The sequence below is a fragment of the Urocampus carinirostris genome, chromosome 3, assembly GCF_059441175.1.
Source record: "Urocampus carinirostris isolate Australia breed hairy pipefish chromosome 3, RoL_Ucar_1.0, whole genome shotgun sequence".
Classification (NCBI taxonomy): Eukaryota; Metazoa; Chordata; class Actinopteri; order Syngnathiformes; family Syngnathidae; genus Urocampus; species Urocampus carinirostris.
In genome coordinates this window covers 7,434,313-7,452,720 of record NC_142351.1, presented here as the reverse complement: position 1 = coordinate 7,452,720, position 18,408 = coordinate 7,434,313, and the positions used below count along the sequence as shown (strand labels likewise).

The following is an 18,408-nucleotide window of genomic DNA, read 5'->3' as shown; positions in this document are numbered from 1 at the left end:
AGTGTAATGTTTGACCCAAATTCCCATTTGACAACATGAGAACGTCCATACAAACATAGAAAGTATCCGACCTTAACCTCAGAAAAGGATATTCACTAAACAAAGGTTTTGTAGTATCTTCTGAATGGAAAGGTTTCATCCTTTGGCAAAGTGGGAGAGGATTCATTCGTTGCAGGATTGGCAAGGGTCAGCGTTTAATTTCACGAATGAGCAGACCTCCCAGTGCCCGATGGAGGGCGGTAACAGAACAGGATGGAAGGTTAGAGAGCAGGATACGGGAGAGGTAACTGCACTCGGCTTTCATCCCTGGGGGATGCAAAAGGATTTCCACAAATATTTTGGACAACGGCCGATAGATGACAGATACCAATTCATAACACTTGCATACAAAAAGTAAAGTACTCCATGACACAAATCATGTCTTGGGAATGCAATGACTGCAGAATTACATTTTAACCTCTTAATGTCCCGACAGCCCACCGGCAAACTGTTGATAAACACAGTTGTCTTCATGAGATAGAAAGAGAGATGTCTAGATAGATAGATGTCTAGATAGAGAAAAAGATAGATGTCTAGATAGATATTTGTCTAGATAGACGGATAGAGAGATAGATATAGATACTTAAGATAGATAGATATTTAGGTAGATGTCGAGATAGATAGATAAATAGATGTCTAGTTAGATACATAAATAGATGTCTTGATAGATAGATGTCTAGATAGAGGGATAGAGATAGAAAGATAGATAGATCGATAGATATAGATACCAACGATAGATAGAATCATAGTTATAGATAGATATTTAGGTAGATGTCTAGATAGATTGATAAATAGATGTCTAGATAGATAGATGTCTAGATAGAGAGATATAGATAGATATAAATACCTAAGATAGATAGAATCATAGTAATAGATAGATATTTAGGTAGATGTCTAGATAGATAGATGTCTAGATAGAGATAGATAGACATCTAGATAGAGAGATAAATAGACGTCTAGATAGAGATAGAGCGATAGATTGATGTCTAGATAGATGTCTAGATAGATAGATAGATAGATAGATGTATAGATAGAGAGATAGATAGATGTCTAGTAGATAGATGTCTAGATAGATATATGTCTAGATAGATAGATTGATGTCTAGAGAGATGTCTAGATGTTTAAATGTCCTAATGTCTAAATGTCTTGCTGTCTAGATAGAGATGTCTAGATGTCTAGATAGAGAGATGTCTAGATAGATGTCTAGATAAATAGATGTCTAGATAGATGTCTAGATAGATGTGTAGATAGAGAGATAGATAAATGTCTAGATATATGTCTAGATAGATAGATACTATCTTCATCCCCGAAGAGAAAGTCACCAGTCACTGAAGTACGTCATGCCACATAGCATGGGAGAGCTTCAACTTCTGGGATTTCAAGATACGACGGCCATTTCAAAATCCACCCATCACAGAAACATACCACGATCAGTCTGAAACAAAATACCCGAAAATTACAAACTCAACCCAAGAGGTGCATGAAACGATTATTCACAAACATGGTCTGGTTACTTTCACTAGAGTCCACTGAATCTGTGTAAAATATGTACTCCAAAACAAACTATACTGCCGAAAGATAATAAAAATCCACCTAAAAGCATTCCTGCATCATTTGACAATCCTTGTATTCAGTTTGTTTTGCTTCGTCAAATGATTCCCAATATGGCCGTTAGCCTCTGACACTTTGATTGACACCACTCTTGGCCAATTGCAAGCTTTTCTTCATGGTCCCTAGCCTGTGCCAATCTCTACTACTACATTACCGACTTCGGCTTTAAAAAACATTAGCAGATATACACTATGCATTCAAATTAGACCTCAAAATAACCGTGCATAACGCCACTCATGATTAATTTTTAAACACCATTATTACGCGCCAGCGTGAACAATCATTGATTGACTTCTGGAAAGAGAAGTCAAACATTTACAACTCTTTCAAAATGAGAGAAAACTGGATCCTGGAATAAGGCAAGAGGCGCTTTGTAGCCAATATCAAAGATCACCCTTAAGTTTAAACAAAAATTTTGTGAAATTCTTGATTCGCTTTTCGTTAAAAAAATCGGAGTTCGAACGCCGGTACGCTAGGGGCAATGCTGAGCGGCGTACGGGTGTAGATTGCCCCCACCCCTCGTAAAGAACTGTTGTCACGTGACCGCGCACTTCTTTTTGCTTTCGTTTTTAATAGAATAGAAGAATAGAATAGAATGCCTTTATTGTCATTGTTACAACATGGGATATAGTGTGACAACGAAATTTGACGACTCCAGAGTCCACATTTTACAGTGAGGAAGTCGCCGGCGACGATAAAAGCTCCGTTGGGGTGTGCAAGCTGCTGTTTATTGATAGCAGCGGGCAGGAGATTTTGCGCTATGCTAATGTTAGCATAATATCGGTGAATGGAGTGTTTTAACCCCTAATTATGCCTCGGAAGAAGATCGGTGCAAGCAGCAAAGTTGCTACAGGTGAAAAAAGAAGAGTAGTACGTACAACTATTGCAATGCATGGCTTCTGCAGACCACCACAAAGGTAAGAAATCCTATTCATAAATCTTTTCTTTATCCTTTAACCGCTCACCACTTATTGTGGAGACCCGGGTGCTAAATGACGTGTAAATTACCTGATTTTTTTACTTTTACACGTTCTTGTTAGCGTCATCTTTCGTACGGAAGATTACGCTAAAGCGAACGTACGATTAGCCTGGGTTAGCCTCATGTTTACGTTCATGGTAAGCCTTCAAGGATTTGGAACGGATTAAAATGATTTTACATTACTTTTAATGGCAAAAACGATTTCCGGTGATCGAGCAAATCGGTTTTCGAACAGGTTTCTGGAACGGATTATGGTCGAGAACCGAGGTTCCACTGTAGTTTCCAAACTGCCCACAATGTGGCAGCAGCTTCACACAATGGATTATCTCACAGGCATCCACCTGTGGCGACGGTCCAATCACAGGAAATGACAAATAATAAGTCATGCATTTTGTAAAGCCTTTTTTTATGTAACCAAGAAAAAAACATTTGAATCAATAAATCAAACCTAATCAAAACAAACCATTAAGTTACTTAACATTTTCTTCACCAGGTTCCAAACTGGTAATTGAATTTGTTTTAAAAAAAAAAAATCTCTGTGTCTCTGAGACCACACACAGTTCCGCACCATTAGCACCCCATAACGCTGCGTGTCTCCTTTCCTAGCCTCCGAAGCCCAGAGCTATCGGGCGGCTTGCCGTCTGTGTGTAGAAAAAGCAAAGCCGGTGTGGCATACTAAAGCAACACACGATGCTATCCGGTTTGCGCTTTAAGCCGGTGCCTGCCCTACATTAGCGCATCTAAACCCTGCCGCCTGTCAATCACAAAGAGGAAAAAACTGCGGTAGGATAAAAAGTATAAGACCACGAAATATGCTTCGCTCCGAACAGGAATGAAAACAGCAACGTGAATTTAATGGTGGTCTGTGCAGCCCTTTGGGCTATACAAATAAATATGACTTAACCAGGATAGTAGCAGTGTCTGAAACTCATGACAAAAACGTACCGGACACCAGGTAAAGTTGCCTGCCCCATTTTTCAAAACTTGAAACGACTCATCGCAAAAAACCCATTGTTGCAAAGTACCGTATTTTCCGCACTATAAGGCGCACCGGGTTATAGGGCGCACCCCGAAAAAATAGTTTTTGGTCCTATTTTTGACATACATATGGCGCACCGGATTATAAGGCGCTACAATGGGAATGTTGACAAAACAGTCAGATAGTTCAGTCCAACTTCTTACCCCCTTAACATTCCGAAAGCTTGCAAAGACGCAAATACGTGTCGAGAACACGTGCGGATGCGGCGTCCGTACGATGTCACTCAAATGCATCGTTCCATCATTTGGAAGGTTAAAGTCTTGGGATTCAAGAAATGCCAACCATTCTTTAGTTTCTATTTTCTTTTTCGCTCGCAACTTTACTGTGCATATGACAATAAACACTTGGAATTGAGTTTAATTTCAAAATAGACACTCCAATCCATCCATTATCTGCACCGCTTATCACACAAACATAGAGTTCAGTCTGAAACCAGATACAGGGATAATACATAGCCGGAGTAGCTCATCAGTATGTACCTGTATTGACTCATTTTCATTCCTGCAATGTTTGCGTTGCATCGTCTGCTACAAGCCACGTGCTACGTTTACGTTTTGTAGCGTCATCCATTTTGTTCGCTTCTTTTGAATCTTTCTTCTCGGGCTGAGGTTTTAGCTTGATTCCTAACCACTTCTCCATTTTTCTCGTGTTCTCTGTGCGTCTGAATGATGTGCAAATGAGCGACCTTATAACGCTAGGGAAAGTTATTCGATGCATGCTTCTGATTGGCTGCCGAGTGTGCAAATTGCCAAACGAACCGAAATTTCCGAACGGAACGAAGATTTCAAATATGATTTCGGCCACTCGGGCGGAGACGTTTTGTAAGATATACGTCGGGAGTAAAAATGCACGCCTCGGGCATCCGGAAAGACGTTATTTCAGACACTGCTTTTACCGTTTTGTTTTTTGGTTTGTTTTTTTAGTTATTGCTTCTCTTTAATCGCCTACTTTAAAGCACTTTGGTACACGGGAAAAAACTGTTGTAAAGGCCTGTATGAAAGAAGTTCATTTGCATTTAATCGGAGTGGGTCGCATACAGCCTCAGGCTGATTTTGCCCACCACCTTCAAGTCTGATTGTAAAACAAGCGATGAATGTACCTTTCTTCAGGTCGATTTTGATCCTCTTGCCACCTTTGGCTTTGTTCGCGAGGCCGACCGGAGCGGGGACAGCAGAGGTCTTCGTAGCCGGAGGGCTCTGCCTGCGGCTCCTCGGTGGGGACGAACTCTGGAGCGGGATCGTGGGGGAGGTCCTCCCTCTCGACCGGGAGTCGCCATACTGAGAGTCCGACGAGGTCGGATTCACAGGTGTCGGCGCTAAGCTCAGGAGAAGCTCCTCTGGGGTTTTGGGTCTCCTGACTGCCGTAGTTTGCGGCTTCGAGCTTTCGCTGGCTTTGGGATCTTGTTTCGGAACAGGTTGGAGATCAATCTTGGCGCGGGTCAGCATGGGGCTCTTTGCTTTGATGTCTTTGCCTTCTCCGGTGAACAGTTGACCGATCAGGCTTTTTTCATAGCGGGGCTTGTTGGCAACGGGGACCACTTCCAGGAGCATGGAAGGGGAGGACAAGGCCTGCCGAAAGACTTCCTGTGAACTACAAGAAGAAACAGTTAGACTTAAAGTGCTTGTTTGAATCGGTTTTTGTGAGAAGTGAACTTAAAGGTAAGAAAGAATTCGTAAAACAGAAAACACTTGAGAAAAAAATGACATGATTTTTGCATAAAATCTGTACATGTATAAATTCCATCTGTACATTCAAATAATTTTCGAACATTACGCATTTTGAAGACAACTTGTTATCCTGAACAGTGACATCATCGGATGAACACCAGCACCTTAGCAAGATTTAGACAGATAGAGAGATAGATAGAGATAGAGAGATAGAGAGATAGAGAGATAAAGAGATAAAGAGATAAAGAGATAAAGAGATAGAGAGATAAAGAGATAAAGAGATAGATGAGATAGAGAGATAGAGAGATAGAGAGACAGAGAGAGATAGATAGAGAGAGAAAGAGAGAGAGAGAGAGATAGATATAGATATAAAAAGATGGATAGAGAGATAGATAGAGATAGAGATATATAGAGATGGATAGAGATAAATAAATAGAGATAGATAGAGATAAATAGATATAGATAGATACATGGATAAAGATAAATAGAGAGATAGAGAGTGATACAGATACGTAGATAGAAATAGAAGGATAGAGATATAAATTTAGAGATAGATAGATAGATAGATAGATAGATAGATAGATAGATAGATAGATAGATAGATAGATAGATAGATAGATAGATAGATAGATAGATAGATAGATAGATAGATAGATAGATAGATAGATAGAGGGATAGATAGAGATAGATAGAAATAGATGGATAAAGATAGATGGATAGATAGATAGAGAGATAGATAGATAGATAGATAGATAGATAGATAGATAGATAGATAGATAGATAGATAGAGATGGATAGAACTAGATGGATAAAGATAGATAGATGGATAGAGAAAAATAGAGAGATAGATGGATATATAAAGATAGAGGGATACAGATAGATAGATAGAAAAAGAAGGATAGAGATATATATATAGAGATAGAGATAGATAGAAGGATAGAGATATATATATATAGATAGAGATAGAGATGGATAGAGATGTATAGATAGAGATAGATGGATTGATAGAGATGGATAGAGAGATGGATACAGATAGATAGAGATGGATAGATGATAGATGGATAGAGATAGAGTGATAGAAAGATAGAAATAAATAGACTGATAGACAGATAGATACTTTATTCATCCCCGTAGGGAAATTCCCACTTCCAGCAGTACCCTAGTGTTGAAAAATAAAATAAGAAAATAAAAGATATAGAATACAAAAATACCCAATATAACGTTTTGCTATAGAGTAATTAAGTAGTGCTACGGAAAATACACACTGTAATAAAAGTAGGGTAATATCCAAATGTGGGGGTGGGGTTTAATGTGGGATTTTACTCCCCCAGGTGGAGTTAAAGAGCCTCATGGCATGAAGAAAAAATGATCTTCTCAGTCTGTCCGTGAAACAAGCCTGTGACAGCAGTCTGTCGCTGAAGCTAGAGAATGTTTTCGGCAGAGTTTTTGAAGTTGTGCCACAGATGGATGCAATAAAGGTACTGTTCACTACAATCACTGTCTGTTTCGGAGCTGGCCTCACATGTTGTGTTAACACAACGTTAATGGGATTCGCCATTTTGAAAGTGTTGTGGTTCTTCAATGATGTCAAACCTCTACAGCATATAACCAGGGTCAACTTTAAGACTAAATTTCTTGACTCTTAGGCTGTAGAATCTTTTGTAGGGAGAACAATAGACTACACGTTCTGTGTCCAACCCCAAAAGAGACCATATCCTGGTAAGCCAAAGTTTGTTCGTGGTAAATCGTGTCAACTAGCGAGAACAAATTTACACAAAAATACCGTAAAATGTACATGCAATTTTAGGGATTCTCTTTTAAGCTGAACCGAAAAAAATAATTGAAGACACGCCAGGGAAGGGGATTGTAGGTCTGAGTCCGCAACAGAAGTATATTAACACAAAGTGCATAAAAGACAGAAAATATGGATATATATTCACCTGCCAAGTGAGTGGCAGGTAAAGCATTAGGCTCCAGCAATTCTAGATTGGTTTTAGTGGTTTACTACATATTCTTAATTAATTCCTTGAGGCTTAATCCTAGGGGCTTTTTCCCAATGGCCGATTCCATTTTTCTGTTAAATTACTTCTTTTTTAGCATCTGAGTGACAAATGGTTTAAGGAAGCATTCTAAAAGTTTTCAGTTTCATTTTTTTTTTTTAAATGTGGGGTCTAAAAGGTGGACCACTGACGTGTGGGATAGCTATAAATCGGCTAACGGTAGAAAATACATCAGGCAAAAGACTTGTTAAGTTTTTTTAACCAGCCGTAGCCGGGTAGAGAATCAGAGAGGACAAGCAACTCGCTCCCCCCCCGTCTGACTCTGTGTTTTATTGAAATCACAAGACATAGAAAAGTACTGGTATGTTGAGACAAAGACAAAAGACAAGCCCCCTGGAAAATTACCAACACCTTTAAACAAAGACAGGGAGACTAAGAGACGGCCAAAAGGAACATCAAACTGATTAGAAATACACATCTTGAGCAAATACGTTTAAGCCTACTTTACATCAAACTTGACATATTTTACAATACATCTGGAAAAATTGCCATGAAAATACTTAGGATTTATTTATATATTCAATACAATTAGACCATCTATTAGTTCACTAAAGTACATAATAAAGGCGGCGGGGCATTCTTATCGCACACTTGATCTCTAAGCATTTATTTTGACGCTTCCAAAAAGGTCAGGTTTAACCTTTATGTTGTTTTAGGAATTAGCTCCACTAACTGTTGTTAGCTCCTTTATATTCACGATTTTAGGGAACTTCTTGCACCACAGGGTTTGAACACTTCTGTCATCGCTATAATCAAGCAATTTCATGGCGAAATTTTCTATGTTTCCAGCACCTCCGAACAAAAAAATCCCCAAAAAAAGAACGTTTTTTTGTTGTTGTTGGCTTTGATGACTTAAACAAAATCGCTATCTCGCTGCTAGGACATACTTTGTGCTTTGTTTGCGCTGTTCCTATTTATGATATGCGATCTTTTTGTGTCAATGGGCTGCTGTAAACTGAAAGGAATTCTGCCATTCTGCTTTAACAATGCATGCCCATCTTCAATATGTCAACTGTTTACGAACACGCAAAATGCTCTATAGGTATTGGGTAATAATGTAATTTAATACAGAAAACAAAAAAAAGAAATCAAGTACTAGATATATAAAATGCAGAAAAATGAGCCAAATTTGTACTAATTTTAAGGATATTGATTGCTCCGAAGAAATCGACTGCTGATTATATGCTTTTTGTTTTACTTATTTAAAGTCATATTTTTTGCTTCTTTTTCAGAGGACCCGTGTCTTAGTTGGTTAAAATTAAATCGTAAATAGTTGATTTTATATTTCATGTGTTTTTCGGGGATCCCCAGCAAAACCTATACATTACTCATTACTAAATAGTTTGGTGCATAATGTTTTATTAGTATTGAAAATATATCGATCAAACAAATTCTGGGGAGCCGTTTGGGAGCTGAAAAAGCTGGCTCTTCTCAATGAGCTGTGCCAAAATATACGGTTTTCTAAATAGAGCTGTCCTCTTGGGTGCGACCAGTAGAGAGCCGTGATGCTTCACAAGACAAACCCATCATGACAAGCCACCAGAACAGGCATGTTGGCGTCATTTTCACGCATGTTATAAAAAAATGTTCTTCGTTTATTGTGCGGTCTGTAGAGTCAGATTGCCAAGAAACATGGCAATGGCAACAATTTTAAGCACTTCCAAGCACTTCACCCACAAATCAAGCAATTTCCTGACCTTGAAACAACAAGATTAGAATTCAAGGATTTCAAGCCCCCGTACAAACCCTGTTTAAAATCCTGAATTGCGGGTTTGAATCCAGATTTTAGAACCCCCACGAGTTGGGCTCTTGTTGTTTTCAAACACCAGCATGTTTTCACGTTTCTGTGTTTTACACACAAAACAATTTGTACGCGACATACTTACTCGGCAAAAGACTTATCTTGAAGGGGCATCCCGTTAATTTGGACAATGCACTCATTCTCTTCGAAAATATTTTCTCTCTTGGTGCGACCGGTGTCCTCAATATTTGTAATGAGGAGGCCCAACATTCTGTGCAACACAAAGAGAAAATGGTACAAAACGCATTTAGTTTATCACTGTCATGATTACCAATCACAATCACAACTGCCTCGGACTCTGATTGGCTCCCTGCCCCTATTTATACCCAGTCCTGACAGTCCCCTTTTGTCAGTCCGTCTACGAACCTCAGTTAACACTAGGCAAGCCTTTTTCGACTCCCACCAGTTTTGGCTCCGGTCTGTCCCCCGGCTTCGACCCGTTTTTGATCCTGACCACGTCTACTCTCCCGTTCCGGCTTTCGACCTCTCTTGTCCCCGACCACGTCTCTCCTTTCCTGGCTTACGCTTCCGTCCCCGAGCACGTTTTTGCTCTCCTGTCCCGGCTACTGACCCGTTTTCCGTTCCCGACACCGCCGTCGCTCGCCACGGAAGATCCACTTCCGCGTTCAGAGCGACCTGCTTCCCGCGTCCAGCTGTCACTGGATTATGTGTGCAACCCTTTCTCTTTCTTCCAATAAAACGCAACGCAAGTGGGTCCCGTCTCCGTTCTGGTCCTGACAACTACAGGGCTGCAACTACTGATTATTTGCAGAATCGATGGATCGGTTGATTATTTTATTCGATCCATCGATAGATCAGATTTCTTAAAAGCATTTTTAATTTCATCTTTATTCAGCATTTTTTTTCATCCACAAAAAATGTGAAAAATGTAAACCCCCCTTTTTCTTGTTAATTTTTTGAAAATGACAAATATTCCTCGTCTCTCTCTCTCTCTCTCTCTCTCTCTCTCTCTCTCTCTCTCTCTCTCTCTCTCTCTCATCTCTCTCTCTCTCTCTCTCTCTCTCTCTCTCTCTCTCTCTCTCTCTCTCTCTCTCTCTCTCTCTCTCTCTCTCTCTCTCTCTCTCTCTCTGTCTTCTCTCTCTGTCTGTCGGTCTTCTCTCTCTGTCTGTCGGTCTTCTCTCTCTGTCTGTCGGTCTTCTCTCTCCGTCTCTCTCTCTCTCCGTCTCTCTCTCTCTCCGTCTCTCTCTCTCTCCGTCTTTCTCTCTCTCCGTCTCTCTCTCTCTCCGTCTCTCTCCCTCTGTCTCTCTCTCTCCGTCTCTCTCTCTCTCTTCCTTTGTTGCTCTTTGTCTCTTTCACTCTGTCTTTTTAACTTATTTTGCCCTAATTTCCTTTTTTTCCTTTTCTCTCTTTTCTCTTTCACTCTTTCTACCCTTTGCACTTACTTTTCTCTTTTCTCTCCTTCTGTCTTTCAATTTCTCTTTGGATTTTTTTCTTCCTCTCCCTTTCTTTCCATCTCTCTCACAACTTCTCCTTTTATCTCTTTTGTTTCTCATGCTCTATCCCTCTCTCTTTCTTTGTCCCACCCTCTCTCCTTTTCCCTCCCTCTTTTTCTTATTTCTTTATCTCTTTTTCTTTCTCTTTCTAGTCCGGCCCCCGACAGAATGTTTGTTCTATCGTGTGGCCCCTGAGTTTGACACCCCTGATCGAAGGCATCCTCACCTTCCACTGAGAGAGGAGCAATAGGGCGTGACTTGGATACCGAGCGGTCCGCGATCCCCCAGTAAGTTGACGGTTCTCGTGAGGGACCTGCAAACAAATGGCAGACATATTGAATAGCAAATACTAATCAGCCCATAGGCAGGGTTGGGTAGGGTTACTTGAACTGGATTACTTTCAATGACTTTTGGATGACTCCAATACCAAATATGCTAATAAAAGACAAAAGAAACTAAATAGGAATAAAATGACTCCATTTTGTGCAGGCTTGGGGAGTAACGGAATACATTTGTTTCTGTCGCATTTGATGTTCGTTTTGCCGGAGATCAAAAAGATCAAAGCCAGGAGAGAAAGCTTACCATGTGTTGTGAGTCATCATTGTATTCCTATTTATTTTCTTTTGTCTTTTATTAGCATATTTGGTATTGGAGTCATCCAAAAGTCATTGAAAGTAATCCAGTTCAAGTAACCCTACCCAACCCTGCAATTTATGTTTGTTTTGCCGGAGATCAAAAAGATCAAAGCCAGGAGAGAAAGCTTACCATGTGTTGTGAGTCATCATTGTATTCCTATTTAGTTTCTTTTGTCTTTTATTAGCATATTTGCTATTGGAGTCATCCAAAAGTCATTGAAAGTAATCCAGTTCAAGTAACCCTACCCAACCCTGCAATTTATGTTCGTTTTGCCGGAGATCAAAAAGATCAAAGCCAGGAGAGAAAGCTTACCATGTGTTGTGAGTCATCATTGTATTCATATTTAGTTTCTTTTGTCTTTTATTAGCATATTTGGTATTGGAGTTATCCAAAAGTCATTGAAAGTAATCCACTTAAAGTAACCCTACCCAACCCTGCAATTTATGTTCGTTTTGCCGGAGATCAAAAAGATCAAAGCCAGGAGAGAAAGCTTACCATGTGTTGTGAGTCATCATTTTATTCCTATTGAGTTTCTTTTGTCTTTTATTAGCATATTTGCTATTGGAGTCATCCAAAAGTCATTGAAAGTAATCCAGTTCAAGTAACCCTACCCCAACCCTGCCCATAGGCACCTGTGTAGACTGGACCACTATTTTGATGAGCTCGGTAAGTAGGTAGTGTACTTACATCGATCGAGGAATCAAAAAGTAAAAAATTGTCACCAGACAGCAACCCTAACAAAGCTCCTCCGAAGAAAATTATGTTTTCTCAATGCATGTCAATATGATTGAGTACTGACAAAAAAGAAACAACTAGCACAGAAAATGCACTTAAAAAAAAAATCAAAAATTGCATCGAAATCGCAATACTGGTCTGAAAAATCGCTTCCAAACATCGCATTTCGAACACAGCGTCAGGGGAACCCGTGTATTTTGACCTTCATGCACTGTAACTTTGACTTCATTCTCTTCTTAATTAGCAATTTTGAGCCCTGATTTTTGTGAGCCGGCTAGATTTTCTTGTGCGCTGAGAATGTTTAGAAGGAACATTTTAGAAGGAACATTTAGAAGGAACATTTAGAAGGAACATTGGCTCCAGGTTTTCCTACTGTGCACTCCAAACCATCTATTATTTATGCATATTAGACTGTTAGGACCACTTCATCACAGTTGGACACATGAAGGAGGCATCACTCAAACCGTCAACAGTTAAGAACCTGCACCAATTTCGCCATTTCACTGACATCAAGTGGAAAAATACATGGAAGCGACACACACATCCAGTCTAATGGTAGCTTTTATACTTTTGAAAGCGGATGAGGAGCGAATGTTGAAGAGGATCTACAGAGCAGAAGTCAATGGAAGGAGACCGAGAGGAAGGCCACGATTGACGTGGATGGATGGTGTGATGAGTGCACTGCGGGGAAAGAGGTCTAAATTTAATGGAAGCTAGAGCTTTTGTTGGTGACAGGAACGAGGGGAGAGGTGTTGTGAAAGGATAGTGGGATGTTTAGACACGTTCCAAGGGATGGGCACCTATATGATGCAGCAGGGGTAAACCAGCGAAAGCTGTCGGGCCCTGCTGTTGAACAGAAGAGTGTGTTGTGTCACTCTGACCCTCAACTTAGCTAGATGGCTTTCTAAAAAGCTTAAAAGGTAGCTTGATAGTTAGCAAGAAAGGTAAAAAGCTAAAAAACTAAAAGGGAGCTAGTTAGCTAGCTAAAAGAGTAAAAAGCCTAATTAACAGCCAGATAGAAAGCTAAAAAAAGATAGCTAGAAAAGGTCAAAATTTAGCTTGACACCAAACAAAAAAGATAATATGCTAGCTAAAGTGCATGCAAAAAAATGGGAAAAGCTAGCTAGATAGCTTGCTAAATAGCTACCTACAAAGCTAAAAATGTAGCCAGATAACTAGGTAAAACAACCTATATGTGGCAACATTTTTGCTCCCTGTTGTTATAAAACATATAAATTGGAATTTAGTTTACCGTATTCCTTGTAAAATAAATCAATAAAAAAGTGAATAAATAAATGTGTGTGATCCATAGATATATTATTTTAAAATTAATTTCTTAAAAATAATTGCCAATATTATTATGTTTTTAAGCCCATGAACTGGAACTATATTTCATTGAATTTCCAAAATAAAAACTTATGTTATTGCCATGTTGTTACTATGTTATTACCAGGTTAATTTTTTTCAAAATAGGGTTAAATAAACTCAGTCAACCAATACAAAGTAATTTTACTAGAAAATCACAATGACCCAGAACTGAACTATTTTCAGAACAGGCCCACTATTTTTTTAAGGGGCACAATGTTGGACACCCCCTAAACTATACTATTGAAACTTGGAAGAAAATTGAAACAAAAACAAAAAACTAAGATATATGTACAGATGAATAGATGTATAGATGGATGTATAAATAGATGTCTAGATGTATAAATACATGTATCGATTATAGATAGATGTATCGATGTATAGATAGATTTATAGATAGATGGATAGATGTATGTATAGATGTATAGATAGATGATAGATAGATGTATAGATGTATAGATAGATGCATAAATGTATAGATGGATGTATAGATAGATGCATAAATGTATAGATGGATGTATAGATAGATGCATAAATGTATAGATAGATGTATAGATGGATGTATAGATGGATGTATAGATGGATGTATAGATGGATGTATAGATGTATAGATGCATAGATAGATGCATAGATAGATGCATAAATGTATAGATAGATGCATAGATAGATGCATAGATGTATAGATAGATGTATAGATGTATAGATAGATGTATAGATGTATAGATAGATGTATAGATGGATGTATAGATGGATGTATAGATGGATGTATAGATGTATAGATGGATGTATAGATGTATAGATGGATGTATAGATGTATAGATAGATGTATAGATAGATGTATAGATAGATGCATAGATAGATGCATAAATGTATAGATAGATGCATAGATAGATGTATAGATAGATGCATAAATGTATAGATAGATGCATAGATAGATGCATGAATGTATAGATGGATGTATAGATAAATGTACAGATAGATGTATAGATGGATGTATAGATAGATGTATAGATGTATAGATAGATTTATGGATAGATGTATAGATAGATTTATATCTAAATGTATCTATCGATGATATATATATATACATATATATATATATACATATATATATATATATATATATATATATATATATATACATGAGATATATATCTATCTATATCTATTGAGATATATCGTATGTATATATATATGACACATACCTTATGAATTATCTAAAAAAATGCTGCTGCTAAATGTTATCTCACATATTTTCATTGCATTGCACTATATACACAATGCAATAATCTTCATCGTAATCATCAAGTCTAATTCCCACGAGGGAACTTTATAGAAACAAACATGGCATGGACTCAATCTTACCTAAAAGTCACTTGGTTCATTTGAGTGAGATTTTTGGCACGCCCCATCACTGCATGGCTGTTTTCCTAAAATGAGAAAAAAAACACGTTATGATAATCCATAAAAACATCCAAAAAGCTGACGAAGTTCTCCCAGGAGATACGAAGAAGACCGCTATCAATTAGAACAGTGTCGGCATCAATCACCTCAAAACTGTGTACCAGGAGACGCCAAACTCCGCCAGGCGATATTTTCCTTCCCACCTTTGTGTTTACGTCTTTGTCGCGGTCCCACCCCCACGCTGCATCATAACGTCTAGCTTTTGAGTCAAGTACTGAGCGAGGACCGCCAATAAGTTAAGTGTACTTCAACGTCCGTCGCTCAGAAACCCTCAGACACACTCTGGAATAACGCCGTCGGATCGTTTCAGACACCAGGGGCACAATTACATCCTTCTGCCTCGTCAATTTCGTTTCGTCACCGGCGCTAATGGCTAAAAAAGTTCCCGCCCACCAGTTCCTTACCTCAGCATCCCCCTCCACCCTCGCCCCATCAACCCAACGTGCCCGGCCTGTCCGGACCAAAACACAAAACAACCAGATCTCCTAACCTAACTCTGTCGCAAAAATCTACTCCACAAATATCACAGAGACAAAAAAAACCATAACCAATGATCGCGCTTCTGAACATGTTTACGACATCTGAACAAATAGTGACCTAGTTATGTGGCCAGTGAGAGATTAACTCACAATGGACTGCGTAGAGGGATGGAGGGTGGGGTTCGAATGGGGGTTTACTGGAGGATGAGGCAGACATGCTATGTTTACTTAGCATCTTTCCATGTCCTGACTCAAGATGGGCTATTAACACGCACCTCACAAAACAAGCTAGCAGAAAACAGTACCTAACTTACCATTAACACTGACCTATCTATCTATCTATCTACCTTGGTCATATCCCTCAAAATGGGGGGGGGGGCCGACAACAAGACAAACACAGAGACAGTTTCTTCCCCAGAGCCATTACCACCCTAAACAGACACAGCACAAAAAACTGAAAAACTCTTGCAAAAACACTACCTCATATGAACGTAAAATGGTACTCATGTCTATGTTATATCTATCTATCTATCTGCCACGAGCGGCTGCCTTTTCCAGCAGCTGCCCTATTGTTTTATTGTCTGCTCCTATCTTCGGTGTTTTTTCTTCCCGTTTTGACAACTACACTACTTCTATCCTATGGACATGGGTTTTAGCGCACAAAAATGCGTCTATTCAAGGAATCAACTCCTTGCCCTGAAGAATTCTCGTGCCGGCGTGATGAAGGGGCCTATCGTGGAAGAAGAGCCGGAGCTAGCGAAGCGGATAGCGGCGTTATAAGTCTTCGGTACCATCCGTAATCATGGTAAATGCGGACTCACGACCAAATAAGATCATCGAGTGCTGGTGGAAAACATCGAAGCGCACAGGGAGCGCAGTTGCTGTGTTTTGCGGAAACGTGTCTCACGTTTAGCATTCCGGACGCTAACGTGTAGCCACCCGGAGCTACCCGGCTTCAACGCCGCTAAACAGAGACAGGAAAGCCGGGGGGAATCGGAAAGGAGGCGGACTTGCTAACACGAGGTGGTGTATCCCTGGATTTTCACAAAGAAAAGATTTCAATCTGCCGCAGGGATGTCGAACTTTTGGACTGGCGTGACGTCATCCACTTCGCTACAAGCACCCCTAGGGCATCATGTTCATCTGTTAATAAACAACAGGGTAGACTGCTGGAAGTGTGAATTTCCCAACGGGGATGAATAAAGTATCTATCTATCTATCTATGTTTCTTGCACATGTTGACTGCACTATGTTTACTGCTCACCTTGCACAATGTTGACCATTTTTTTGCACTATGATGGCTATTTTTTGCACCAAATGCATATGTTGACTATTTTTTTGCACTATGATGACTATTTTTGCACCAAATGCATAATTGCACAAACCCTTACGATACCGACTGTATTACGATACCAAACTGTATGTAACATCCTACATTTCTTGTGTAAATATTGTGTAAATGATAACTATAACCTTATCCTTCTTGTTTTATAACCTTATCTCCTCTGTTCCTTTATCTTCTTGGCTTTTTTACCTCACTGTGAATGTGTGAAACTGGAGTGTCATGCCCAATTTCGTTGTCAAAATATGTTAACCCATTTTGTAACAATGACAATAAAGGTATGTTCTATTATAATATTCTATTCTACATACAATAACAAAGAAAATAAAAGGGAGAAAAAAAATAGCAAAAAAAACACACACAAAAATTTGCAAATGCACGACCTTATAAAGCAGGAGTGTCAAACAGGCTGAGGGAAGCACAAGAGAAAGACAAGCTGCATGTTGAAATATGTCCACTTGATGTGGCCAAAGCCAGCTGCCTCTCACAAACACTGTACTTGTATTTACCCCTCTCTCTCTCTCTCTCTTTCTCTCTCTCTCTCTTCCTCTGTTGTTTTCTCTCATTCTCCATCTCTCCCTTTCACTTTCTCTCTCTCTCTTTTTCTCTTTCTTTGTTCCTTTTTGTCTTTCTCTGTGTCTTTTTACCTTATTATTCTCTCTCTTCACTTTTCCTTTTCTCTCCCTCTCTTCTCTCTTTCTCCCTCTTTCCCCTTCTCTTTTTCTCTCCTTCTCGCTTTCTAATTCTCTGTGTATTTCTTTCTTTCTCTTTACCTCCCCCTCTCTCACTAGTTCTCTTTTATCTTTTGTTTCTCACATTATCTTTCCTTCTCTTTCTCTTCTCTCTCTCTTTCTTTCTCCTTTTCTCTCTTTGTTTGTCCCACCCTCTCTCTTTTTCATTCTCTTTAATCTACTAGTCCGGCCCCCGGGCGAATGTTTGGTCTTTTGTGTGGCCCCCGGGTTAAAATGAGTTTGACACCCCTGTTATAAAGCATGAAATTACTCGACGCGGGCTTCTGATTGGCTGCCGAGTATGCAAATTACCAAACGAACCGAAATTCCGAAATTTCCAAACCGAACCGAGATTTCATTATCGTAATAAAGCAAACGTTTGATTTGGAAAAATAATCTTTCATTATTTGTTTTGGTTGCAGGTCAGGCTGAGACGTTTTGTAAGTTGTACGCCCGACGTAAACGATCCACGTCCGGGCAGACATTGACTATGGTCTCTTTAAAAAGTTGACACTCTTAAGTTTAGATGAATATTACTACTATATTTTGGGAGATTTTAACGTACGACTGGCTGGCAACCAGTTTAGGGTCTCCCCTGCCCACTGTCCGAAGATGAGTAGGATGTGATCCAGAAACCCCCGCAACCTTGGTGAAGATTAGCGGTGAGAAGATGGATGGATGTGTTTTAACCTTTGTGTGTTTCTGTTTGTTAGGCATTTCAGATTGTTATATATATATATAAATATATTATATATACCGGAGCCATATCCCCCTAGTGGGAGGTGGTTAGAGTCATTTCTGACTCTTTTCGGGAGATTGATTCAGAGGAGGGGATTCCCAGCCCCCTTGCTCTACCCAACTGAGGTGTTGGGAGTCATTAGGTGAGCAAACCCCCCAATTCCAACCCCTAATGCTGAACACCAAGCAGGGAGGCAACAAGTACCAATGTTTAAGTCTTAGGTACGACTCGGCCGAGGCTCGAACCACAACCTCCCAGTCTCGGGGC

The 18,408-nt window shown here is 39.5% G+C and overlaps 1 protein-coding gene across 2 annotated transcripts in view; it reads right to left on the bottom strand.

Annotated features, from left to right (window-relative positions):
- LOC148368495 (partitioning defective 3 homolog B-like) overlaps nucleotides 1–18,408 on the bottom strand; it is a 237,983-nt gene that overhangs the window by 168,688 nt on the left and 50,887 nt on the right. For both annotated transcript variants that reach the window (XM_088330519.1, XM_088330520.1), the window contains exons 5-8: nucleotides 14,752–14,816; nucleotides 10,877–10,963; nucleotides 9,282–9,407; nucleotides 4,768–5,258 (exon numbers count right to left, since the gene is read on the bottom strand). In XM_088330519.1, coding sequence (XP_088186645.1) covers nucleotides 4,768–5,258; nucleotides 9,282–9,407; nucleotides 10,877–10,963; nucleotides 14,752–14,816 — 769 coding nt within the window. The remainder of the gene's footprint in view (nucleotides 1–4,767; nucleotides 5,259–9,281; nucleotides 9,408–10,876; nucleotides 10,964–14,751; nucleotides 14,817–18,408) is intronic.